This window comes from Triticum aestivum, chromosome 4A (assembly GCF_018294505.1).
Source record: "Triticum aestivum cultivar Chinese Spring chromosome 4A, IWGSC CS RefSeq v2.1, whole genome shotgun sequence".
In the NCBI taxonomy this organism is placed as follows: domain Eukaryota; kingdom Viridiplantae; phylum Streptophyta; class Magnoliopsida; order Poales; family Poaceae; genus Triticum; species Triticum aestivum.
The window spans coordinates 545,434,080-545,461,351 of NC_057803.1; the positions used below are offsets into that span (position 1 = coordinate 545,434,080).

General features: G+C 44.9%; 1 protein-coding gene and 1 long non-coding RNA gene across 3 annotated transcripts; one reads left to right on the forward strand and one right to left on the reverse strand.

Moving 5' to 3' along the window:
• On the reverse strand, positions 1–26,743 carry LOC123086855 (uncharacterized). The gene is made up of 4 exons (XR_006441147.1): positions 26,679–26,743; positions 22,525–22,652; positions 22,178–22,293; positions 1–278 (listed from the first exon to the last, which is right to left on the reverse strand). It is a non-coding gene; the product is annotated as an uncharacterized lncRNA (long non-coding RNA).
• Positions 20,496–26,964, forward strand: LOC123086853 (uncharacterized). Of its 2 annotated transcripts, none has more exons than XM_044508671.1 (6): positions 20,496–20,749; positions 23,567–23,728; positions 24,088–24,260; positions 24,377–26,393; positions 26,478–26,615; positions 26,700–26,964. In XM_044508671.1, the coding sequence occupies exons 1-6, from the start codon at positions 20,621–20,623 to the stop codon at positions 26,763–26,765; spliced, it is 2,685 nt and encodes an 894-aa protein (XP_044364606.1). In that variant the 5' UTR covers positions 20,496–20,620; the 3' UTR covers positions 26,766–26,964. The 2 variants fall into 2 exon arrangements, with proteins under 2 accessions (XP_044364606.1, XP_044364607.1); XM_044508672.1 differs by lacking the exon at positions 20,496–20,749 and adding an exon at positions 20,930–21,161.
• Positions 26,965–27,272: the final 308 nt, after the last annotated feature.

The window sequence follows — 27,272 nt, forward strand, 5'->3', positions numbered from 1 at the left end:
GGACGCTATGATGCAGCAGCTTGGCCTTCCAAATGTAGTGTACTCAACACAGAAGGTAAGGACGGTTGGTCTTGACGCAACAATTCACTATCCATCAAGGCACCAATTGGACAACCGAATTCCAAGAAAATCAATATCCATCTACGTGTACGGTAAACTCAAAGAAGCTGAAGATCGACCGGCAGCTGAAGCTCTCAAGTAGTGTAAGTGAAGTGAAGGAACTTTACCGCATAATAGATACAAACTTCACAGCAAGATCAACACCCAAAGCCAACAATCTGAAACATATTTTGTCACAGATAAGATATATTGCTAATCGTCTTAAAGATATAAGTTTACAATCAAAATTCGTTATACAGAAAACAAACAAGTGTTATTGGAGCTTGGACGATGATATCGAAGGAATTTCTGCTCTGAGCAATGCAGGCCCTGAAGAGCAACATTTATGAAGACTTGCCTCAAAGAAATCGTTCTAAACATCCAGCGATACATTTGTCTAACATAGCTCTGCCTATCTACATGCCTTACTCATAACATTGTAAATGATCATTCGTAAGCTTTTTAGAAAACATGTATCATCAGCAACCATCTATCTGTCATCAATTCGTACTTATTTTCCATGTGTTTCCTTCTATGTCTACATATTTTGATGCACACTCTTTCAAATGTTGGCTTCCTTTCGGCCTTTGCGCCATGGGCGCAACGGGTCATCTAGTATTTCTTCAAGAGGAAGAGCGAGACCCAACAAATCGTCATCAACTTTGCAAATGAAGCTCAACGACAACACAATGCAAAGATCTTGACTATAAGAAGTGACAACAACTCCGAGTTCAAGAACTACACCTTGGATGAGTTTTTGAGTGATGAGGGGATCAAGCATCAATATTCCGCACCTTATACCCCTCAACAAAATGGTGTAGCGGAGAGGAAGAACCGGACGTTGATGGATGCGGCAAGGACCATGATGGCGTTCATGTCTCCCTACAACTTTTGGGCGGAAGCCATGAACACCGCGTGTCATGCATCTAATCAGCTCTACCTCCGCAAAGGCTTGAACAAGACTCCATATGAGATACTCACCGATAACAAGCCCAACCTCAAGTACTTCCGGGTGTTCGGGTGTAAGTGTTTCATTCTCAAGAAAGGTGGCCGTTTGTCTAAATTTGAGGCTAGAGCTTATGAGGGCATATTTGTTGGCTATGCTACAAACTCTCATGCTTACCGTGTTCTCAATAAGTCCACGAGACTTATTGAGGAAACGTGTAACATGGATTTTGATGAGAATAACGGCTCCCAAGTGGAGCAAAGTGGTACTTTTGATGTAGGTGATGAAATTCCTCCCCAAGCCATTAGAAGAATGGGTATTGGTCATATCCTACCCACTGAGGAACCCCTTGTGGCCGAAGGAGAAGGACAATGTTCCACTCAAGTGGAACCTGAAGGAAATATGCCCTAGAGGCAATAATAAAGTTATTATTTATTTCCTTATATCATGATAAATGTTTGTTATTCATGCTAGAATTGTATTAACCGGAAACGTAATACATGTGTGAATACATAGACAAACAGAGTGTCACTAGTATGCCTCTACTTGACTAGCTCGTTAATCAAAGATGGTTATGTTTCCTAACCATGGACAAAGAGTTGTTATTTGATTAACGGGATCACATCATTAGGTGAATGATCTGATTGACATGACCCATTCCATTAGCTTAGCACCCGATCGTTTAGTATGTTGCTATTGCTTTCTTCATGACTTATACATGTTCCTATGACTATGAGATTATGCAACTCCCGTTTGTCGGAGGAACACTTTGTGTGCTACCAAACGTCACAACGTAACTGGGTGATTATAAAGGTGCTCTACAGGTGTCTCCAAAGGTACATGTTGGGTTGGCGTATTTCGAGATTAGGATTTGTCACTCCGATTGTCGGAGAGGTATCTCTGGGCCCTCTCGGTAATGCACATCACATAAGCCTTGCAAGCATTGCAACTAATGAGTTAGTTGTGAGATGATGTATTACGGAACGAGTAAAGAGACTTGTCGGTAACGAGATTGAACTAGGTATTGAGATACCGACGATCGAATCTCGGGCAAGTAACATACCGATGACAAAGGGAACAACGTATGTTGTTATGCGGTCTGACCGATAAAAGATCTTCGTAGAATATGTAGGAGCCAATATGAGCATCCAGGTTCCGCTATTGGTTATTGACCGAGACGTGTCTCGGTCATGTCTACATTGTTCTCGAACCCGTAGGGTCCGCACGCTTAAGGTTTCGATGACAGTTATATTATGAGTTTATGCATTTTGATGTACCGAAGTTTGTTCGGAGTCCCGGATGTGATCACGGACATGACGAGGAGTCTCGAAATGGTCGAGACATAAAGATTGATATATTGGAAGCCTATATTTGGATATCGGAAGTGTTCCGGGTGAGGGATTTTATCGGAGTACCGGGAGGTTACCGGAACCCCCCGGGAGGTATATGGGCCTTAGTGGGCTTTAGTGGAAGAGAGGAAAGGTGGCCAAGGCTGGGCCGCGCGCCCCTCCCCCTATTCCGAATAGGATAAGGAGAGGGGGGCGGCGCCCCCCTTCCTTCTCTCTCTCCTCTTTCCCCCTCCCGAATCCTATTACAACTAGGAAAGGGGGGAATCCTACTCCCGGTGGGAGTAGGACTCCTCCTGGCCGGCCGCACCCCCCTTTGATCCTTTATATACGGGGGTAGGGGGCACCCCTAGACACACAAGTTGATCCTCGTGATCGTTTTCTTAGCCGTGTGCGGTGCCCCCCTCCACCATAATCCTTGATAATATTGTAGCGGTGCTTAGGCGAAGCCCTGCGACGGTAGTACATCAAGATCGTCACCACGCCGTTGTGCTGATGGAACTCTTCCCCGACACTTTGCTGGATCGGAGTCCGGGGATCGTCATCGCGCTGAACGTGTGCTAGAACTCGGAGGTGCCGTAGTTTCGGTGCTTGATCAGTCGGGCCGTGAAGACGTACGACTACATCAACCACGTTGTGCTAACGCTTCCGCTGTCGGTCTACAAGGGTACATAGATCACAATCTCCCCTCTCGTTGCTATGCATCACCATGATCTTGCGTGTGCGTAGGAAAATTTTGAAATTACTACGTTCCCCAACAGTGGCATCCGAGCCTAGGTTTTATGTGTTGATGTTATATGCACGAGTAGAACACAAGTGAGTTGTGGGCGATATAAGTCATACTGCTTACCAGCATGTCATACTTTGGTTCGGCGGTATTGTTGGACGAAGCGGCCCGGACCGACATTACGCGTACCCTTACGCGAGACCGGTTCTCCCGACGTGCTTTGCACAAAGGTGGCTAGCGGGTGACAGTTTCTCCAACTTTAGTTGAACCGAGTGTGGCTATGCCCGGTCCTTGCGAAGGTTAAAACAACACCAACTTGACAAACTATCGTTGTGGTTTTGATGCGTAGGTAAGATTGGTTCTTGCTTAAGCCCGTAGCAGCCACGTAAAACATGCAACAACAAAGTAGAGGACGTCTAACTTGTTTTTGCAGGGCATGTTGTGATGTGATATGGTCAAGACATGATGCTAAATTTTATTGTATGAGATGATCATGTTTTGTAACCGAGTTATCGGCAACTGGCAGGAGCCATATGGTTGCCGCTTTATTGTATGCAATGCAATCGCGCTGTAATGCTTTACTTTATCACTAAGCGGTAACGATAGTCGTGGAAGCATAAGATTGGCGAGACGACAACGATGCTACGATGGAGATCAAGGTGTCGCGCCAGTGACGATGGTGATCATGACGGTGCTCCGGAGATGGAGATCACAAGCACAAGATGATGATGGCCATATCATATCACTTATATTGATTGCATGTGATGTTTATCTTTTATGCATCGCATCTTGCTTTGATTGACGGTAGCATTATAAGATGATCTCTCACTAAATTATCAAGAAGTGTTCTCCCTGAGTATGCACCGTTGCGAAAGTTCTTCGTGTTGAGACACCACGTGATGATCGGGTGTGATAGGCTCTACGTTCAAATACAACGGGTGCAAAACAGTTGCACACGCGGAATACTCAGGTTATACTTGATGAGCCAAGCATATACAGATATGGCCTCGGAACACGGAGACTGAAAGGTCGAGCGTGAATCATATAGTAGATATGATCAACATAGTGATGTTCACCAATGAAACTACTCCATCTCACGTGATGATCGGACATGGTTTAGTTGATTTGGATCACGTAATCACTTAGAGGATTATAGGGATGTCTATCTAAGTGGGAGTTCTTTAAGTAATATGATTAATTGAACCTAAATTTATCATGAACTTAGTACCTGATAGTATCTTGCTTATTTATGTTTGATTGTAGATAGATGGCCCGTGTTGTTGTTCCGTTGAATTTTAATGCGTTCCTTGAGAAAGCAAAGTTGAAAGATGATGGTAGCAATTACACGGACTGGGTCCGTAACTTGAGGATTATCCTCATTGCTGCACAGAAGAATTACGTCCTAGAAGCACCGCTGGGTGCCAGGCCTGCTGCTGGAGCAACACCAGATGTTATGAACGTCTGGCAGAGCAAAGCTGATGACTACTCGATAGTTCAGTGTGCCATGCTTTACGGCTTAGAATCGGGACTTCAATGATGTTTTGAACGTCATGGAGCATATGAGATGTTCCAGGAGTTGAAGTTAATATTTCAAGCAAATTCCCGGATTGAGAGATATGAAGTCTCCAATAAGTTCTATAGCTGCAAGATGGAGGAGAACAGTTCTGTCAGTGAGCATATACTCAAAATGTCTGGGTATAATAATCACTTGATTCAATTGGGAGTTAATCTTCCAGATGATTGCGTCATTGACAGAATTCTCCAATCACTGCCACCAAGCTACAAGAGCTTCGTGATGAACTATAATATGCAAGGGATGAATAAAGACTATTCCCGAGCTCTTCGCAATGCTGAAAGTTGCAGAGGTAGAAATCAAGAAGGAGCATCAAGTGTTGATGGTCAACAAGACCACTAGTTTCAAGAAAAAGGGCAAAGGGAAGAAGAAGGGGAACTTCAAAAAGAACAGCAAGCAAGTTGCTACTCAAGAGAAGAAACCCAAACCTGGACCTAAGCCTGAAACTGAGTGCTTCTACTGCAAGCAGACTGGTCACTGGAAGCGGAACTGCCCCAAGTATTTGGCGGATAAGAAGGATGGCAAGGTGAACAAAGGTATATGTGATATACATGTTATTGATGTGTACCTTACTAATGCTCGCAGTAGCACCTGGGTATTTGATATTGGTTCTGTTGCTAATATTTGCAACTCGAAACAGGGACTACGGATTAAGCGAAGATTGGCTAAGGACGAGGTGACGATGCGCGTGGGAAATGGTTCCAAAGTCGATGTGATCGCAGTCGGCACGCTACCTCTACATCTACCTTCGGGATTAGTATTAGACCTAAATAATTGTTATTTGGTGCCAGTGTTAAGCATGAACATTATATCTGGATCTTGTTTGATGCGAGACTGTTATTCATTTAAATCAGAGAATAATGGTTGTTTTATTTACATGAGTAATATCTTTTATGGTCATGCACCCTTAAAGAGTGGTCTATTCTTATTAAATCTCGATAGTAGTGACACACATATTCATAGTGTTGAAGCCAAAAGATGCAGAGTTGATAATGATAGTGCAACTTATTTGTGGCACTGCCGTTTGGGTCATATCGGTATAAAGCGCATGAAGAAACTCCATACTGATGGGCTTTTGGAACCACTTGATTATGAATCACTTGGTACTTGCGAACCGTGCCTTATGGGTAAGATGACAAAAACACCATTCTCCGGTACTATGGAGAGAGCAACAGATTTGTTGGAAATCATACATAGAGATGTATGTGGTCTGATGAATGTTGAGGCTCGTGGCGGATATCGTTATTTTCTCACCTTCACAGATGACTTAAGCAGATATGGGTATATCTACTTAATGAAACACAAGTCTGAAATGTTTGAAAAGTTCAAAGAATTTCAGAGTGAAGTTGAAAATCATCATAACAAGAAAATAAAATTCCTACGATCTGATCGTGGAGGAGAATATTTGAGTTACGAGTTTGGTGTACATTTGAAACAATGTGGAATAGTTTCGCAACTCACGCCACCCGGAACACCACAGCGTAATGGTGTGTCCGAACGTCGTAATCGTACTTTACTAGATATGGTGCGATCTATGATGTCTCTTACTGATTTACCGCTATCGTTTTGGGGATACGCTCTAGAGACGTCCGCATTCACGTTAAATAGGGCACCATCAAAATCCGTTGAGACGACGCCTTATGAACTGTGGTTTGGCAAGAAACCAAAGTTGTCGTTTCTGAAAGTTTGGGGCTGTGATGCTTATGTGAAAAAGCTTCAACCTGATAAGCTCGAACCCAAATCGGAGAAATGTGTCTTCATAGGATATCCAAAGGAAACTATTGGATACACCTTCTATCACAGATCCGAAGGCAAGACTTTTGTTGCTAAATTCAGAAACTTTCTGGCGAAGGAGTTTCTCTCGAAAGAAGTGAGTGGGAGGAAAGTAGAACTTGACGAGGTAACTGTACCTACTCCCTTATTGGAAAGTAGTACATCACAGAAACCTGTTTCTGCGACACCTACACCAATTAGTGAGGAAGCTAACGATAATGATCATGAAACTTCAGAACAAGATACTACTGAACCTCGTAGATCAACTAGAGTGAGATCCGCGCCAGAGTGGTACGGTAATCCTGTTCTGGAAGTCATGCTACTAGATCATGATGAACCTACGAACTATGAAGAAGCGATGGTGAGCCCAGATTCCGCAAAATGGCTTGAAGCCATGAAATCTGAGATGGGATCCATGTATGAGAACAAAGTATGGACTTTGGTTGACTTGCCCAATGATCGGCAAGCAATTGAGAATAAATGGATCTTCAAGAAGAAGACTGACGCTGACGGTAATATTACTGTCTACAAAGCTCAACTTGTCGAAAAGGTTTTCGGCAAGTTCAAGGGATTGACTACGATGAGACCTTCTCACCCGTAGCGATGCTTAAGTCTGTCCGAATCATGTTAGCAATTGCCGCATTTCATGATTATGAAATTTGGCAGATGGATGTCAAAACTGCATTCCTGAATGGATTTCTGGAAGAAGAGTTGTATATGATGCAACCAGAAGGTTTTGTCGATCCAAAGGGAGCTAACAAAGTGTGCAAGCTCCAGCGATCCATTTATGGACTGGTGCAAGCCTCTCGGAGTTGGAATAAACGCTTTGATAGTGTGATCAAAGCATTTGGTTTTATATAGACTTTTGGAGAAGCCTGTATTTACAAGAAAGTGAGTGGGAGCTCTGTAGCATTTCTGATATTATATGTGGATGACATATTACTAATTGGAAATGATATAAATTTCTGGATAGCATAAAGGGATACTTGAATAAGAGTTTTTCAATGAAAGACCTCAGTGAAGCTGCTTACATATTAGGCATTAAGATCTATAGAGATAGATCAAGACACTTAATTGGACTTTCACAAAGCACATACCTTGACAAAGTTTTGAAGAAGTTCAAAATGGATCAAGCCAAGAAAGGGTTCTTGCCTGTGTTACAAGGTGTGAAGTTGAGTAAGACTCAATGCCCGACCACTGCAGAAGATAGAGAGAAAATGAAAGATGTTCCCTATGCTTCAGCCATAGGCTCTATCATGTATGCAATGCTGTGTACCAGACCTGATGTGTGCCTTGCTATAAGTCTAGCAGGGAGGTACCAAAGTAATCCAGGAGTGGATCACTGGACAGCGGTCAAGAACATCCTGAAATACCTGAAAAGGACTAAGGATATGTTTCTCGTTTATGGAGGTGACAAAGAGCTCATCGTAAATGGTTACGTTGATGCGAGCTTTGACACTGATCCGGACAATTCTAAATCGCAAACCGGATATGTGTTTACATTAAACGGTGGAGCTGTCAGTTGGTGCAGTTCTAAACAAAGCGTCGTGGCGGGATCTACGTGTGAAGTGGAATACATAGCTGCTTCGGAAGCAGCAAATGAAGGAGTCTGGATGAAGGAGTTCATATCCGATCTAGGTGTCATACCTAGTGCATCAGGTCCAATGAAAATCTTTTGTGACAATACTGGTGCAATTGCCTTGGCAAAGGAATCCAGATTTCACAAGAGAACCAAGCACATCAAGAGACGCTTTAATTCCATCCGGGATCTAGTCCAGGTGGGAGACATAGAGATTTGCAAGATACATATGGATCTGAATGTTGCAGACCCATTGAATAAGCCTCTTCCACGAGCAAAACATGATCAGCACCAAGGCTCCATGGGTGTTAGAATCATTAGTGTGTAATCTAGATTATTGACTCTAGTGCAAGTGGGAGACTGAAGGAAATATGCCCTAGAGGCAATAATAAAGTTATTATTTATTTCCTTATATCATGATAAATGTTTATTATTCATGCTAGAATTGTATTAACCGGAAACATAATACATGTGTGAATACATAGACAAACAGAGTGTCACTAGTATGCCTCTACTTGACTAGCTCGTTAATCAAAGATGGTTATGTTTCCTAACCATGGACAAAGAGTTGTTATTTGATTAACGGGATCACATCATTAGGTGAATGATCTGATTGACATGACCCATTCCATTAGCTTAGCACCCGATCGTTTAGTATGTTGCTATTGCTTTCTTCATGACTTATACATGTTCCTATGACTATGAGATTATGCAACTCCCATTTGCCGGAGGAACACTTTGTGTGCTACCAAACGTCACAACGCAACTGGGTGATTATAAAGGTGCTCTACAGGTGTCTCCAAAGGTACATGTTGGGTTGGCGTATTTCGAGATTAGGATTTGTCACTCCGATTGTCGGAGAGGTATCTCTGGGCCCTCTCGGTAATGCACATCACATAAGCCTTGCAAGCATTGCAACTAATGAGTTAGTTGTGAGATGATGTATTACGGAACGAGTAAAGAGACTTGCCGGTAATGAGATTGAACTAGGTATTGAGATACCGACGATCGAATCTCGGGCAAGTAACATACCGATGACAAAGGGAACAACGTATGTTGTTATGCGGTCTGACCGATAAAAGATCTTCGTAGAATATGTAGGAGCCAATATGAGCATCCAGGTTCCGCTATTGGTTATTGACCGGAGACGTGTCTCGGTCATGTCTACATTGTTCTCGAACCCGTAGGGTCCGCACGCTTAAGGTTTCGATGACAGCTATATTATGAGTTTATGCATTTTGATGTACCGAAGTTTGTTCGGAGTCCCGGATGTGATCACGGACATGACGAGGAGTCTCGAAATGGTCGAGACATAAAGATTGATATATTGGAAGCCTATATTTGGATATCGGAAGTGTTCCGGGTGAAATCGAGATTTTACTGGAGTACCGGGAGGTTACCGGAACCCCCCGGGAGGTATATGGGCCTTAGTGGGCTTTAGTGGAAGAGAGGAAAGGTGGCCAGGGCTGGGCCGCGTGCCCCTTCCCCCTAGTCTGAATAGGATAAGGAGAGGGGGGCGGCGCCCCCCCTTCCTTCTCTCTTTCCTCTTTCCCCCTCCCGAATCCTATTCCAACTAGGAAAGGGGGGGAATCCTACTCCCGGTGGGAGTAGGACTCCTCCTGGCGCGCCCTCCTCCTGGCCGGCTGCACCCCCCCTTTGATCCTTTATATAACGGGGGCAGGGGGCACCCCTAGACACACAAGTTGATCCTCGTGATCGTTTTCTTAGCCGTGTGCGGTGCCCCCCTCCACCATAATCCTCGATAATATTGTAGCGGTGCTTAGGCGAAGCCCTGCGACGGTAGTACATCAATATCGTCACCACGCCGTCGTGCTGATGGAACTCTTCCCCGACACTTTGCTGGATCGGAGTCCGGGGATCGTCATCGAGCTGAACGTGTGCTAGAACTCGGAGGTGTCGTAGTTTTGGTGCTTGATCGGTCGGGCCGTGAAGACGTACGACTACATCAATCGCGTTGTGCTAACGCTTCCGTTGTCGGTCTACAAGGGTACGTAGATCACACTCTCCCCTCTCGTTTCTATGCATCACCATGATCTTGCGTGTGCGTAGGAAAATTTTGAAATTACTACGTTCCCCAACAGAACCTTCACCAACCCAAGACCCACACGCTTCCGAAGAACAAAGTGAAGGCCCTCAACCTCAAGAACAAGACCAAGGGCAAGGTCAATCTCAAGATGGTGTTGTAACATCAAGTGATGCCCAAGGTCAAGTTCACTCCTCCGAGCAAGTTCAAGATCGAGAGCTTCCTCGAGATCAAGAACAAGCTCAAGACGACGCTCAAGATGATCAAGTGACCACTCCTCGTCTCACCCCCGTGGAGGAATTGGAGCATCGTGCCGCCAAGATTGCTTCCAAGCTCTCCACCAAGGATCATCTCATGACAAATGTGCTTGGAAGCTTAAGAAAGGGGGTAAGCACTCGTAGACAATTAGCAAACTATTGTGAACATCACACGTTTGTCTCGTGTGTTGAACCCCAAAAGGTCTATGAGGCGCTCGCAGATCCGGATTGGCTCACTGCCATGCATGAAGAACTCAACAACTTCGAGCGCAACAACGTGTGGAGATTGGTTCCATGGCCAACAGGGAACCACAATGTCATCGGAACCAAGTGGATATTCAAGAACAAGCAAGATGCTCATGGGATTATCATTCGCAACAAGGCTCGTTTGGTAGCACAAGGCTACTCCCAAGTTGAGGGTATCGACTATGGTGAAACCTTTGCTCCCGTTGCTCGTCTTGAATCCATTCGCATGTTGATTGCATATGCTTCTCATCATAACTTTAAGTTACAACAAATGGATATGAAGAGTGCTTTTCTTAATGGTCCTATTAATGAATTGGTATATGTCAAGCAACCCCCTGGGTTCGAGGATCCCTACTTTCCCAATCATGTGTACCAACTCGATAAGGCACTCTATGGCCTTAAACAAGCCCCACGTGCATGGTATGACCACCTTACCGAGTTGTTATAAGACCGTGGTTTTGAAGTTGGGCTAATCGACCCCACTCTTTTTACTAAGAAGGTCAAAGGGGAGTTGTTTGTGTGCCAATTATATGTTGATGATATTATCTTTGGTTCTCCTAACAAAGCTTTCAATGAGGAATTTGCCGCTCTCATGACCTCAAAGTTCGAGATGTCTTTCATGGGAGAGCTGAAGTTCTTTCTCGGGTTCGAAGTGAAGCAAAGGAGAGAAGGAACCTTCATCAACCAAGCCAAATACACTCAAGACATGCTCAAGAGATTCAAGCTAAGTGATGTCAAGCCGGCTTCCACTCCCATGCCCACCAAGTGCCAACTTGAAATTGATCCCAATGGTAAAGCGGTGGATCAAAAGGTATATCGCTCCATGATTGGCTCCTTGCTTTACCTTTCTGCATCTAGACCGGATATCATGTTGAGTGTGGGTATTTGTGCACGGTTTCAAGCCGCACCTAAGGAAAGTCACTTTGTGGCGGTCAAGCGAATCTTTCGATATTTGGCTCATACCCCAAACTTTGGCTTATGGTACCCAAGAGGAGCAAACTTCAAGCTTGTAGGTTATTCGGACTCGGATTGGGCGAGAGACAAAGTGGATAGGAAGTCCACTTCCGGAGGGTGCCAATTTCTTGGTTGCTCTTTGGTGAGTTGGTCTTCCAAGAAGCAAAGTTGCGTGTCTCTCTCGTCCACGGAAGCGGAGTATGTGGTTGTCGGTAGTTGTTGTGCACAACTTTTATGGATGAGGCAAACTTTAAAGGATTACGGTGTCCCTTGTGACAATATGCCTCTTTGGTGTGACAATGAAAGTGCAATCAAGATTTCTCTCAACCCAGTGCAACACTTCAAGACGAAGCATATTGAGATCCGGTATCACTTCATTCGGGATCATATTAGGCGAGGGGAGATTGAGCTCAACTATGTCAACACTCATGACAACCTTGCAGATATTTTCACGAAGCCTTTGGATGAAGCAAGATTTCATGAGTTAAGGCATGAGCTAAATATCATTGATTCGAGCAATGTAACTTGAACCCTTGCACACCCCACCACACTCAACTTGTTGTCTAGTTTAGGTGTAGGCATGGACATAGGGGGAGTGTTGTTCTCTCAATGAACTTTCCCTCCCCCCATAATGCATAAATTAATCAAACTCTTTCACATTAGCCATTTTTGATGGTACTAGTGCTTCAAAGAGGAGTGTTGGTCATGGGCCCAAGGTTAAAATCTTTGCAGCGCCATACCTCTGAACTCAAACATAGGTGGCCTCGGCCACCGCCCTCTCTTAGAGAGGTGTGTGTTTTTCGTTCTTTTGTCGGTTTTGTGTGTGTGTTTGTCCTCGCTTTCGTCTCGGTTTCTTTTCTTGAGCTAAGCCTTTTGGCCAGTCCTTTTGCGGCAGAGCAGTACTACCGCTGTGTGCATGGTACTACCGCTGACAAGCGTCAAGCGGTACTACCGCTGCGGGGCGGGCGATGGGGGGGTTATGTCGGGGTAGGGGGAGTTGTTTCTCCCCATACCCATTCGCCCCCACTCGCTCATCTTCCTCGTCGCTCCAGTGATGCCTCGCCGCAGGAGGGCCTCGGCCGACCGCTGTTTTCGTGTCGTCCCTCTCCATTTCCTCCGGTGGAATCGATCCCCACAACGTCCTCTAGCCATGGATGCCGGATTTGCCCCCGATCCCGTTCTCTCTTTGCCTAGATCTTGCATCTAGTTTTTAGGGGCAATAGGCACTGTTTTTCTCGTCTTTTGGCTAAGTCGAGGCTTGAGTAGGATGGAGATGGCTTCTAGGCCCTTTGGATTGAAGTTTGGTCGGCTTATTTTTGAATTTGGCATCCGGGTAGTGCCGGATCTGTCCACGGCAGTAGGGAACCGCCGTTCCCCGTCTTGAGCAGTACTACTGCCCATCTTGAGCGGTACTACCATGCAAGCGGTACTGCCGCAGTTGGGTCGCGGTACTACCGCTAGATGCCCAGTTCCATCATTTCCTGCCACATTTTGATCCATGTTGCTTTGTTTGGTGGCTTATGCTCTTTCTTTCGTGTTGTTTCTTCTGCTCGTGTGTTTGGTTCTAGGTGATGATCATCCTGAGCAGCAGGTCCGCCGTGTCAACCCCGGTCGTGCAACGTCAAAGCGCTACCGCACATCTGAGTCAGCAGGTGGTTCCTCTAGTACTCCATCGCCGCCAGCGGGTGCTTCCTCAAGTGCTCCACTGCCGCCTCAGCTCACGAAGAGATTGACAAGCAAGCCAAAGGGAAAGACTGTGTCTGAGATGACTGCCAAGGAATTTTGGGCAAAGCATCGCCGCAACCCCTATGAGGAAGACCAAGATCCCACTTTGGTCAACCGCCCGTTTTGGAACCGCTTTCAGTTCGCCTCTTCTTTGATGTGATCAAGGCTAAGAAGAATCACCATGTTGATGTTCGTTCCATCGACACCGATCCTATGGAAAAGGACCCTGAGTACTTTGGCGAAGCCCTTTAGATGTGCACTTAGTTGAACATTGTCAGAATCATGCAGTTCAACAAGGACTTTGATGCTGATTTGATATGTCAATTCTATGCCAGTGTCCATCTTGGAACTGATGAAGAAAGGACTCTGACTTGGATGACGAATGGCAAGTTGCTCACTGTCAAGTGGAAGGCCTTCATGGAGTTACTTGGGGTGGAAGATCTCGGGCTTGAGAATCCAGTCGGCTTCCGCCCTCACCGTAATGTCACCTCCACTCACAAGCAAGGCCTCTGGCCCTACTGTTTTGAGAAGGTTAACCCCAAGACAAAGAAGGTAACCTATGAGCTATCTACCTATCTGGACATCCTTCACTGCGTCTTCCGAGAGACTCTTTTCCCTCGCATTGGGAATCTGGATATGGTCCACTCCTATCTTGTGGACATGCTTCTCTTCTGCCAGCATGAGAAGGAAGCAAACACTGGAGAGTCCCTGGACATTTCTCATGTTATGTGGTCTGAACTTCTTTCTGCCATTTCTGAGCGCAAGTGCCCGATCTATGGTCCATTCATCATGCTGCTCATTGAGAAGGCCTGGGCACATCACTATCCCAGGGCTGCGCTGGAAACTGGAGAGTTGATTTCTCATGATATGAAGCATTTGAGGAAGAAAGACAATTGGGGCACCCAGGCCCCTCAATCTGGTGGTCCACCTTCTGAGGCTGACATGGAGACCGAGGACGAGGCTGAGGCCGACAAGGATGAGGACTATGAGCCCTCCGGTGTGGAGCCCTCATGGGCTGAGGATTAAGCGCAAGATGAAGAAACTTTTCTGCATGGAGTCTCATGGCCAGTACATGTCTCATGTCTCCGAGAAGAAGGCCCGCAGAAGTCACAAGGAGCTCATGCGCCAGTTGGGTGCCACTGTTAACAGCGGATCTGAGGAGAGGATCACTGATGAGGAGGAGTGGGTTCAGCAGCATTGCCCGTGGATCGATTCAGACGCCGGGCAGTTTCGACCAATGACGGCGGTGCAGACGCTCCTGCTGGGATGTGATGTTCGAGATCCTCAGCTTGCTATCACCTGGAGGCGTAGCAATGCTCTTTGCCCTTTTGGTGTCTCGATGCCAAAGGGGGAGAGAGTTTAGGGATTTGTGTTGTTGCTGTTGCCGTGTTGCGAGTGTGTCTTTGTGGTTTGTGGTGTCGTTGTGTTTTCTCGCCGTTTGCTTTGTTTGGTTTTGTGCCAGTGAGACCTAAGTTCCAGACATATGGTGTGAGACATATGCTACCTTATCTTTATCTTATCATTATCTAGGTCTATCTAGTACTTTGGTATCTTATGAGTTGCATGCTTATCCTGTTATATACCATGCTCTCATGTGTCCTTTGCTTAGATCGTTGGACTATAAAATATAGGGGGAGTGTTGATCCTAATGTGTGTGTCTTGCATTCCAAAGGCACTACTAACTAGGTGCACACATTCAGGGGGAGCCCATCTATATTTTGTAGTTCTAAGTATCTTACTTTCATGTCTTATCCCTGTGCAAATCCCTGGTTGTCATCAATCCACCAAAAAGGGGGAGGTTGTTAAGGCATATATCTCTCGATGTAGTTTTGGTGATTGATGACAACATGTTTGCGGACTAATCGTGTGCTTTGAGCATTTCAGAGATTCATCCTTTGGCACGAGACGATTTATTTTCCCTCGGAGTGTTATTCAAGACGGTGTAGCTCTTTCGTTTCTTGTTTGGTGGACTAGTTTCGTAGGAGTCATCGTACTATCAAGAGGGGGTCCGCTTTGGTAAGGCTTGGGTGGAATCAACACGTACACATCCTTTCCTCACCCTCTGAGCCGTTCCGCTTCAATGGAGTGCTCTTTCCTCTTTTAGTGTGCTGTTTTGGGTCCAAGCGGTAGTACCGCGGTACCCAGTGGTAGTACCGCTTGTGGGTCTCAGCCGCAGTACCGCTGCAGTACCGGGCTCCTACCGCGTCGACTCGAGGGGGTCGCCTCTCGTGTCGAGTTGTGCGGCACTTGCAGTGGTAGTAGAAGCGGTAGTACCGCTAGAGAGCGGTAGTACCGCCCTACCACCGTGGCGGTACCGCACCGGGCTCAGTTCCTGCACCGCATGGTAGTACCGCGAGGAGGAGCGGTAGTACCGCTGGGTCCAGCGGTAGTACCGCTGCCCCCTGCGGTAGTACCGCCCTCTGCCGGGCTGTTTTGGGGGTAACGGTTGGATGGGTTCCCCTTGTATAAAAGGGGTCATCTTCTTCTTCGTTGACTTACCTCTTCCCCCAAAAGCTCCATTAATGCTCCAAGCTCCATTTTCTCCCGATCTCTCTCCCTAGCCAATCAAACTCGTTGATTTGCTCGGGATTGGTTGAGAAGGCCCCGATCTACACTTCCACCAAGAGAAATTTGATTCCCCCACTAATCCCTAGCGGATCTTGTTACTCTTGGGTGTTTGAGCACCCTATACGGTTGAGGTCACCACAAAGCCATAGTCCATTGTGGTGAAGCGTCGTGGTGTTGTTGGGATCCTCCGATTAAGTTATGGAGATTGCCCCAACCTTGTTTGTAAAGGTCTGGTCGCCGCCTCCAAGGGCACCAATAATGGAATCACGACATCTCGCATTGTGTGAGGGCGTGAGGAGAATACGGTGGCCCTAGTGGCTTCTTGGGGAGCATTGTGCCTCCACACCGCTCCAACGGAGACGTACTTCCCCTCAAAAGGAAGGAACTTCGGTAACACATCCTCGTCTTCACCGGCTCCACTCTTGGTTATCTCGTACCTTTACTTGTGCAAGCTTATTAGTGTTACTTCCCTTGCTTGCTTGTGTGCTTGTTGTTGTTGCATCATATAGGTTGCTCACCTAGTTGCACATCTAGACAACCTACTTTGATGCAAAGTTTAATTTGGTAAAGAAAAGCTAAAAATTGTTAGTTGCCTATTCACCCCCCTCTAGTCAACCACATCGATCCTTTCACCTAGCCCATTGATTAGCCGCGTCGATGTGAGACTTTTTCCCTTTTTGTCTTCTCCACATAACCCCCATCATCATATTCTATTCCACCCATAGTGCTATATCCATGGCTCGCGTTCATGTATTGCGTGAAAGTTGAAAAAAGTTTGAGATTACTGAAGTGTGAAACAATTTCTTGGCTTGTCATCGGGGTTGTGCATGATGAGAGCATTATTGTGTGAAGAAAATGGATCATGACCAAACTATATGATTTTGTAGGGATGAACATTCTTTTGCCATGTTATTTTGAGAAGACATAATTGCTTAGTTAGTATGCTTGAAGTATTATTATTTTTATGTCAATATTAGACTTTTTTCTTGAATCTTTCGAATCTTAATATTCATGCAACAATAAAGAGAATTACATTGAGAATTATGTTAGATAGCAATCCACATCAAAAATTCTATTTTTATCATTTACCTACTCGAGGACGAGCAGGAATTGAGCTTGGGGATGCTTGATACGTCTCCAACGTATCTATAATTTTTGATTGTTCCATGCTATTATATTATCTGTTTTGGATGTTAATGGGCTTTATTTTACACTTTTATATTATTTTTGGGACTAACCTATTAAACCAAGGCCCAGTGCAAATTGCTGTTTTTTTTTGCCTATTTCAGTGTTTCACAGAAAAGGAATATCAAACGGAATCCAAACGAAATGAAACCTTCGGGAACGTGATTTTTGGAACAAACATGATCCAGAGGACTTGGAGTGGACGTCAAGAAACGAACGAGGAGTCCACGAGGCAGGGGCGCGCCTACCCCCTGCCCCCCCCCCCCGTGGGCCCCTCGTGGCTCAACCGACCTACTTCTTCCTCCTATATATACTCATACCCTGAAAACATCGAGGAGCACCACGAAACCCTATTTCCACCGCCGCAACCTTCTATACCCAAGAGATCCCATCTTAGGGCCTTTTCCGGAGCTTCGCCGGAGGGGCAACGATCACAGAGGGCCTCTACATCAACTCCATGGCCCCTCCGATGATGTGCGAGTAGTTTACTTCACACCTTCGGGTCCATAGTTATTAGCTAGATGGCTTCTTCTCTCTCTTTGAATCTCAATATAAAGTTCTCCTCGATCTTCTTGGAGATCTATTCGATGTAACTCTTTTTGCGGTGTGTTTGTCGAGATCCGATGAATTGTGAGTTTATGATCAAGTCTATCTATGAACAATATTTGATTCTTCTCTGAAATATTTTATGTATGATTGGTTATCTTTGCAAGTCTCTTCGAATTATCAGTTTGGTTTGGCCTACTAGATTGATCTTTCTTGCAATGGGAGAAGTGCTTAGCTTTGGGTTCAATCTTGCGGTGCTCGATCCCAGTGGCAGAAAGGGAAACGACACGTATTGTATTGTTGCCATCGAGGATAAAAAGATGGAGTTTATATCATATTGCTTGAGTTTGTCCCTCTACATCATGTCATCTTACATAATGCGTTACTCTGTTCTTATGAACTTAATACTCTAGATGCATGCTGGATAGCGGTCGATGTGTGGAGTAATAATAGTAGATGCAGGTAGAAGTCGGTCTACTTGTCACGGACGTGATGCCTATATACATGATCATGCCTAGATATTCTCATAATTATTCGCTTTTCTATCAATTGCTCAACAGTAATTTGTTCACCCATTGTAATAGTTATGCTATCTTGAGAGAAGCCACTAGTGAAACCTATGGCCCCCGGGTCTATTTTCCATCATATAAGTTTCTAATCTATTTTATTTTGCAATCTTTACTTTCAATCTATCTCATAAAAATACCAAAAATATTTATCTTGTTATTATTATCCCTATTAGATCTCACTCTCGTAAGTGACCGTGAATGGCTTGACAACCCCTTTATCGCGTTGGTTGCGAGGTTCTTATTTGTTTGTGTAGGTACGAGGGACTTGCGTGTGGCCTCCTACTGGATTGATACATTGATTCTCAAAAACTGAGGGAAATACTTACGCTACTTGCTGCATTACCCTTTCCTCTTCAAGGGAAAACCAACGCAGTGCTCAAGAGGTAGCAAAAGACCATAGATGCATTTTGAAAACTACCGCATGGGCAGATAGGGTGGAAGACACAGTGGGACAATGGAGGTCGGCTAAGGCCAAACACCGCGGAGGACACATGCGATTCGCAGAGGAGATTCCCGCCCATGGATGTGACAAACGAGGTTAGGATGTCGGGGCGGTGTTGGCCTTCTTCGTCGGGTTTCGGCGCCACCGTCCATCTAGGAGTTGATTTGGACCTTCCTATGCCATCACCAAGGTCGACCGATTCAATTACCAGTGAAAATGGACCTCCGCAGACATCAGGCGGAGCTATGGGGTGGTGAGTTCGTCGATGGTGAAAAGGCGGATTCTAGCATCGGGAAGCAAGAATAAGGTGCAGGAGAGGGTGGCGGGGCTATGGAGTGGTCGCATGGAATCGGATTTATCGTCCCAGCCCAGCCGAATGATTCTCCTGTCAACAATTGGGGCTGTTGGTCCTGTTGGACCAAATCCTTGTCACGGGCCTACCCTGAGGGGATCCTATCATCACCGTAGGTCTGACTTTCTTTGGTTGTACCTGACGATGGTGGTTTACACTCCCTTATTGAAGGCATTGTCTGGATCCTACCCTATCTTTCTCTTCTAGGTTAAAACCCATTATCTCGCTTATGTGGTTGGATTTGGCGACAATGGCATTCATGCACCATCTCCTCGCTGAAGCCGTCGATGTTAGAGAACCTCCGGCTCTTCCGAATGTTGTCAATAGAGGTAGTACTAGTTGATATTTTGCTGCAGTGGGTTGTTGCCTCGCCAAACCCTATGGTTTTTTTTCCTTTTTTCCTTTTTTATTTATCTCTGCATCTTAGTCGTGCAGTGATTGAGTGTATACTCGTTGTGTTTTGTGTCCTTTTGATGCAACATCATGAGTCAATAAAGAGTGTCGTTTATAAAAAAAATTGTGAGTACAAAAGAGATTTGTTGGAGGGAGGATAGATGGTTGTTTACTTTTTCCATAGGAATGAGGGGTTTGGATGCTTGGCGATTGCATGGGAGCGGAGATGAAACTAAGAGTGTGTTTGGATTCTCACCACTCCTCAACTCCGCCCCCGGAGCCGGTGGAGCGATGCCGAACGCTCTAATTCCAGGGAGTTGAAAATGCGGAGTGGAGTGCAATCGTGCGGATCGGTTTTTCCTGGATCTCACATCTTTAAAATCATGGAGTTGATAAGATTTACGAAGGAACCGCCACCACCAAGTGAAAAAGATTCGAGTGGCCATGCCCGTCTCCCTCGGTTTTTCGGTATGGGAGCGGCGACAACGATATGTCGACGGCTCGTTCTAGCTGCAGCAATGGTCGTTCGGTGGTCCATGAACCTCGATGTAACTTTCATTATGTTTGGCATGTTTTGTACTTCTGATGAATCTTTATAATAAAACTGATAATTTTCAAAAAAAAAGGAAAAAGAAGACGGTCATTTCAAAATATTTAAATTTGCGAGGAGCAATTACTCCTCAGGAAATGGAATAAACTGCGAATCAATCTGTGGTTGAGTTGGTTAGGTGGACAGTGATATCCCCAACCCACCAGGGTTCAAATCCTGGTGCTCGCATTATTCTTGAATTTATTTCAGGATTTCCGGCAATGCGCTTTCAGTGGGAGGAGACGTTCTCGTCGACGACGAAGTGCCTATGGTGACCTCGTAAATCTCAAGATGATATGGCGGCTCAGTCTTTCGAAGGTGCTCATAGGGGTAGGGTGTGCGTGTGTGCGTTCATAGGGGTGAGTGTATGCGCGTGTATATGAGCGCTTGTGTCTGTACTGATGCTCAAAAAAAAAAGAAATGGAATAAACTCCCTCCTGAATTTTCCGAATACGTGCGCGTTTACATACGCAATCACTCCTCTGACGTGGCACCATAAACCGGCCAGCTCAGCGCCAATCCTCACGCTCCCTGTCGTAATCCCACCCGCGTTTCAATTTTCAACCCGGCCGGGAGCTCGGCATCAACAACGGCTACTTGTCCCCCGATCCCCTCCAGGCCTCCACCTCTATTTGAATCCCAAATCCTCCTCCTCCTCCTTCGCCGCCGCCCCTCATTCTCTAGAATCTCCGATCGCGCGATTCGCCATGTCGACCTCGTCTCCCACCTCGTCGCCGCCTCCCTCCGCCGACGGAGGCGGCGGGGCCCGCTGCATCTCGCCGACGCCCTCCCGTCGGAAGGTCTCCCCCGGCCGCAGCGGCGGGAGCTCCCGCAAGGTCCGCCCGACACCCCACTCCCCTCCCCCATCAAGCTCTGCTGCGGTCTCACTCTGTATGTCTCGTGCGGTTCGATTGGGGATTCTGCGGTTCCCCTTGTTGGAACTGTGGGCGGCCGCTCTGGTTTGCGACGCCGGTTTCGCACGGGAAAATTTTCGGGAGCCGTTGGGCGGGCGGTGGTTTGGTGCGGTGTAGATTATCCTTTGTTCGATTCGGCATAGTTTCTCTTCATTCAGGGCTTCGCAGCCTTTCTCCGCCGATATTGCTTCGCAATCGTGACAACTGAATCCCTTACCAAAACCCTAGTCCTCGTCGGGCCTGCCGCGGCGATTGCGTCCCATTACTCGGCATGTCCGATGTATCTGAACTCTGCGACATGAGGACTCTTATGGATAACTGCAACTTTGAGTCCGTGGGTGTTAATTCGTACAAAAGTCTGCAGTATCTTTACTTACCAGTATCCTGCGAATGTGATTTGGTAATATTTGCGGAATTGCTTGTACTAGTATGTTAACTGATGCCATACCGATGTGGTATTTCATAATGTGTGCTTGTACTGTTATGGATAACTGCAACTTTGAGTGTGTGGGTGTTAATTCGTAGAGTGCAAAAGTCTGCAGTATGTTTACTTACCGATATCCTGCCACTGTGATTTGGTACATTTGAGGAATTGCTTGTAGTGTGTGATATTTCATAACGTAGTTCTTGGAGACAGTAATTTATTGTTGGTTCCAGGTATGGGGTTAGAGAGCGAATGCATTGCGCATGACTCTTTGTTAATTTCAGTTCAAGTTTATGTCAAACATATGCCGGTATGTGCTCTGTTGGTTATTCCTTGCAAATAATGTAGTTACCTGGTCACCTTCCATTTCCTAAGTTCCCAAGTGATTAGCTAGTTTGGATATGAAGACTCATGTCGGAGTTGCATTGAGTTGACATTTGAAATGGTAGAGTTGGTACTCTTGTAAGTTTTGTTCATTGCTGGGGTAAACCAGTAGGATAGATCCCATCAAATGACGAAAGGTGCCACCAAGATTTATTAATGCTAGCAGCTTGAAAGGTGTAAGAATGTCTCCTGTTGTTTTGTTATTAGTAATAAGGCAACATGTGTTATATTACTGTTAACTGACCTGATATTCTAACTTATAGTTCAACTTTAAATGAATGTAGACATCTTTGTGAGCATTTTTATTTTATTTCTAGGCTATCATAACTCAGAAGTCTGTAAAACAAAAAATATTCTTTGAAACTGATTTAATCATCATAATAGACTCGTGATTATAAGAAGGAAACGAAAGGTGTGGATAGGCAACTTGAAAACATGTGTCAACTGAACAATATTCCCATACTGCTTTGGTCCTGACCACTCAAGAATGCTTGTAGTAATTACTTTAATTAAGGAAAATATTCATATGGGACAAAGCTGACCTGGGGTTAGCTGAGTAGAACTTTAAGGGCACCCGTGAGGATGATTAAGTTCTTAATATCGATAGTCATTAGTATTCTCATAGAATAACTTTACAGGCAACCAACGTTGATGTGTTCTGCACATGTGACTGTTAGAGTATTAGGTTTAGTCCAGTAAAAAGAAGAAGTCTGTCTCTATTATGTATTTTCAGATAGCTTGCAGGTTCAATTTGCTCAGCTTGAACAAAACCCAATTAGGCTTGTAGTGAACTGAACAATATTCTCATACTGCTTTGGTCCTGACCACTCAAGAATGCTTGTAGTCATTACTTTAATTAAGGAAAATAGTCATATGGGACAAAGCTGACCTGGGCTTAGCTGAGTAGAACTTTAAGGGAACCCGTGAGGATGATTAAGTTCTTAATATCGATAGCCACTAGTATTCCCATAGGAAAACTTTACAGGCAATCAACATTGATGTGTCCTGCACATGTGACTGTTAGAGTATTAGGTTTAGTCCAGTAAAATGAAGAAGTCTGTCTCTATTATGTATTTTCAGATAGCTTGCAGGTTCAATTTGCTCAGCTTGAACAAAACCCAATTAGGCTTGTAGTGAACTGAACAATATTCTCATACTGCTTTGGTCCTGACTACTCAAGAATGCTTGTAGTCATTACTTTAATTAAGGAAAATAGTCATACGGGACAAAGCTGACCTGGGCTTAGCTGAGTAGAACTTTAAGGGGACCCATGAGGATGATTAAGTTCTTCATATCGATAGCCATTAGTATTCTCATAGGAAAACTTTACAGGCAACCAACATTGATGTGTTCTGCACATGTGACTGTTAGAGTATTAGGTTTAGTCCAGTAAAATGAAGAAGTCTATCTCCATTATGTATTTTCAGATAGCTTGCAGGTTCAATTTGCTCAGCTTGAACAAAACCCAATTGGGCTTATAGTCAACTGAGCAATATTCTCATACTGATTTGGTCCTGACCACTCAAGAATGCTTTGCTAGTCATTACTTTAATTAAGGAAAATCTTCTTGCGAGACAAAGCTGACCTGGGCTTAACTGGGTAGAAATTTAAGAGCAGTCGTAATGATGATTAAGTTTTTAATATCGATAGTCATTAGTATTCTCATAGGTCAACTTTACAGGCAACCAACATTACATGTGTGCTGCACATGTGACTGTTAAGAGTCTTAGGTTTAGTCCTGTAAAATGAAGAAGTCTGTCTCTAACTCTCTATTATGTATTTTCAGATAGTTTGCACATTAAATTTACTCAGCTTGAACAAAACCCAATTAGGCATTTGCAAGTTTCGATTTCTTGTTTAATTTCCTACTTGTAAGATCTAATTCTATGAAGAATTTAGCTAACAGCACTTTCTGCATTTGTTTTCTGCAGAGTCCAGGTTCAAGAGAATTTGGAAACTCAGTACTGAAATCTGTCAATAAGTCGACATCCCAATTCAAAAAATCTGTGATTCGCAGAAGTGGTCCTTCGATTGATTGGTTCCCTAGGAAAAAAACTGAATCATACTTGAAAAGAAAGATAAAGCGTCTTCAGGTACTTACTGGATAGTGCAAAATGTTTAGCCACTCTTCGTTCTAGAGTAAATTGTATTTAAACCATAGCACGAGTGGATCCAGGATAATATTGCACATTAGACCAGGTTAGTTTACACTGTTCAGTATACTCCAGATTCCCACCTGCCAGTTAAAGTGCAGTTTACATTTTTATTCTCCTTCATGGACCTTTAAGATCTTGATTGTGCACTTCAATGCATTTCATGACGAGAAACTCGAAATTTGATGTCATTGCTGTCTCAGTTCTCTCTTCTCTGCCTGAGATAAGCAAAGTGGGAAATTGGATTAAATAATATTTTTTATGATGTGAATTAAAGTTATGCCTTTCGTCTTCTGCAGGAGACTGATGGTATGACCGCATCCCTTCATGATACTCTGGAAAATTCCAATCTTCATTATACTAGGATGGCAAGGGAGAAAATTGCAGCCAGTGAAGCGGCCAGAAAGGCGATGGAAGCTCGCAAGACTGCTATGGTTGAAGCTTCGTGGTGTAGAATTCTTCAAACAGCCAGGTGAGATTATGTTGTTCTTATTCTATCATGCCTGCTGTTATGCTGACTACACTTGTTTCATTCCTCTGATATTCTGACTGTCCTTGATATGTTATTTTATTTTATTTTTCTAATAGGATCCAAAACAAAGAAGCTGAAGAACTTATGGAAAAGGCCAAGTTGCATGCGACTGAAGCATTTGAATACGCTAGAGTAATAGGTATCATGATGTATGACAAGCCTGACTGTCCCAGTCAGCAGTATGAGGTGGAATCCTCGGCAAAAACTGGAGGAAGACCAACTCACAAGGTTACAGCGTCCTTTCAGACTGCTTTTGAGGTTGATATGGAGGTTGCTGCTGCAGTGAAGAAGGCATTTGTCAAACTTGCAAACTCTCCTGATTTGCCAAACCAAGAAGAGTTTAAGGAGCTATTGCGGAAAATTAGCCAAAATCCAGAGGCGACTGATAGTGATGTGAATTCTGAAGCTGAGCAGCAGCTTGGTGACTGTAACAATGAAGAAACAAACAATTTCAAATCCAATAACAATACCTCCAGAAAAAGCATCTTCCCATCTGATTTCAATACTGCTGATCTAGAACAATCCACTGATCTTGTAAACATTATGCTTGAAAGGATAAAAGCTCTTCATGAAGACGACCTTGCCTCTTTGGCGGTCATTGTTGCCACATCTGGCCTAAATGCAGCACTTCAAAGGGATAAGGGAAAATATCATGAAACGAAGCCTGTGAGCTACACTACTGCAGGGACACACAGACCACAATCAAGAAGATATTCCACTGCAGCCAGCTTTATTGATATACAAGGACCAAAGAAAGAAGTCTCATCTGAATTACCAAGTCTGGACAAGTTCTTGGTCAAGCATCATTCAAAACTAGAAAGAGAAGTTCAAGAAGCAAAAGAAGCATGCAGAAAAGTAACTCCAGTGAAACCTGTTGTACAAGATGGCCAGGGCCAACTTGCAGGGGGCAACACAACGGCACTAGAATCTGCTTCTGACCTGGGCAGCATTCTTGTGAAGAATATGTCTAGGCTTGAGAAAGAGATCTTGGAAGCCAAGAAGAGCAACCAGTGCACCGGTTCTTCTGAAGGGAACTGCAAGGATGTTACGGACGATGTGCAAGCCAGCACCGAAGAATCTGAATCTCTCAAGGGTCAGTCAGAAGTCTTGTCTGACAGCAATGTGATCAGGGGATCGGGTGAAGAAAGCAATTGCGTTCAAGCCTGTACCGATTCTTCACAAGATAAAGAAAACAGAATTTTAAGTTCACATAAGCTGCCACCCTTGGCTGCAAAGGGTAACCATGGTGGCAAAAGATTGACTCGAATTGAAGCTGCAAAGCTTGAAGCACTTCGAAGTTTCTGCACTAAGGATGGCAGCGAAGTAGGTGTTGGCCTCGACAAGGTCTTTGTTAAGCCAACCAATAGACTGGAGATGGAAAAGAGAAAAGCACTGGAGCAAGGACAGATCGACGTACAGAAGCAGAAGGATCCACAGAAGTGTTGTGATAACACACCAGTGAGTTTAGATGAGATTTTAGTGAAGCGTGTATCAAGACTGGAAAGGGAGAAAATGGAGTATGAGAAGAGGAATGCCTCGGGACAAGGACAGACCATTGTGTCGCGTGATCAGCGGAAGCATGGCAACATTGCCACAGCATCCGAGAGCTTGGATCAAGTCCTAGTAAAACGTGTCAGTCGGCTAGAAAGGGAGAAGATGGAATATGAGAAGAGGAATGCATCAGGAGGAGCAAGAACTGGTGTGCAGACTGGTAGCGATGACAAAGCATCTGATAGTTTAGACCAGATCTTGGATAAACATGTCTCCAGGCTTGAAAAGGAGAAGATGGAGCATGAAAAGAAGGGTGATAGTGACACACCACTGCTAGAGAAGAGTGATACACAATGTGCAGATGGAGCAGCCGGGGGTCTGGCTGACATCTTTGTCAAGCGTCCGACGAAGCTTGAGCAAGCCAAGCAGGCTGCTGCTGCTGCTGAAGGAAATTCGACAAGAGTCTTGAACCCTGCTGAAGAGCGCAGGAGAGCGAGGGAGAAAGAGCTTCTGGATGCATGGGGAGGAGAGGGGCTAGGGAGCTCGGTGAAGCCCCATCTGTCCAAGATTGAGAGTGACAAGGTAATTAATTGGTTCTATCACACCAACCTATCATCTGAAGATATGAAATGTACCAGCACTTAGAATGTTTCGACTACTTGGCAGGTTGAATGTAGGAAATCAGAGGGAGAACTGAAGCAGGAGCGCAGAAGAGCGAGGGAGAAGGAGCTTCTGGATGCATGGGGAGGAGTGGGGCTCGGCAACTCGATGAAGCCACATCTCTCCAAGATCGAGAAAGATAAGGTAACTGATTCTATTACACTAATCCATCACCCCCCCAAGAAACGAAAGCATATCAATCCTTACCCTTCTTGGACTGCTTGTCAGGCTGCTTGGAGAAAACTAGAGGAGGAACAGAAGCAGATATGTGCTGGTAGTACAAGGGAGCTGTGACTTTGCTGGGTCAGCACAGCAAGTATACTCTACTCGCTTCCGGGTCTGTTTGCGTTTCATATAGAAACTTCCTGCAGAACATGGATGTCATCAGAATCTCTCTCTCCTGTATATTGTGGACTTGTGGTCACATACCAAACATTGGAAACTTCCATTCCGGAGGAAAGTAAAGTAAGATGTGCAACTTTCTACCAGGCAATGAACTTCGAATTTTTGCTGCTGCTCTCTTTTAAGTGGGAGCAAGCCAAGTGATGTGCTCTCCTTAGCTTCTCTCTCTCTCTTTCTTATCTCGTTGCGTGTTACTCACATGCTTATCCTTGGAAGCATATGCGAGGATGAGAGCATCCCGGTGCTTCTTTTGACTTTGCCCAATGCCGCAAAGTTGGAAATTTTATCATCAGCTCATCAACAAGTTAAATATAAGTAGATGTTAGATGGTACCCCGGCATATATGCTGGGTGCTGCTATTTTACTTCTTTATTGACTTGATGCAAACCAAGGGGTAAA

Bases quoted from the DNA above. Each gene is read 5' to 3' on its own strand.
- LOC123086853 (XM_044508671.1), top strand. From the start codon at position 20,621: ATGTCGACCTCGTCTCCCACCTCGTCGCCGCCTCCCTCCGCCGACGGA. The intron at 26,394-26,477 runs GTAATTAATTGG...ACTACTTGGCAG, and splicing joins CCAAGATTGAGAGTGACAAG to GTTGAATGTAGGAAATCAGA. The intron at 26,616-26,699 runs GTAACTGATTCT...ACTGCTTGTCAG, and splicing joins CCAAGATCGAGAAAGATAAG to GCTGCTTGGAGAAAACTAGA.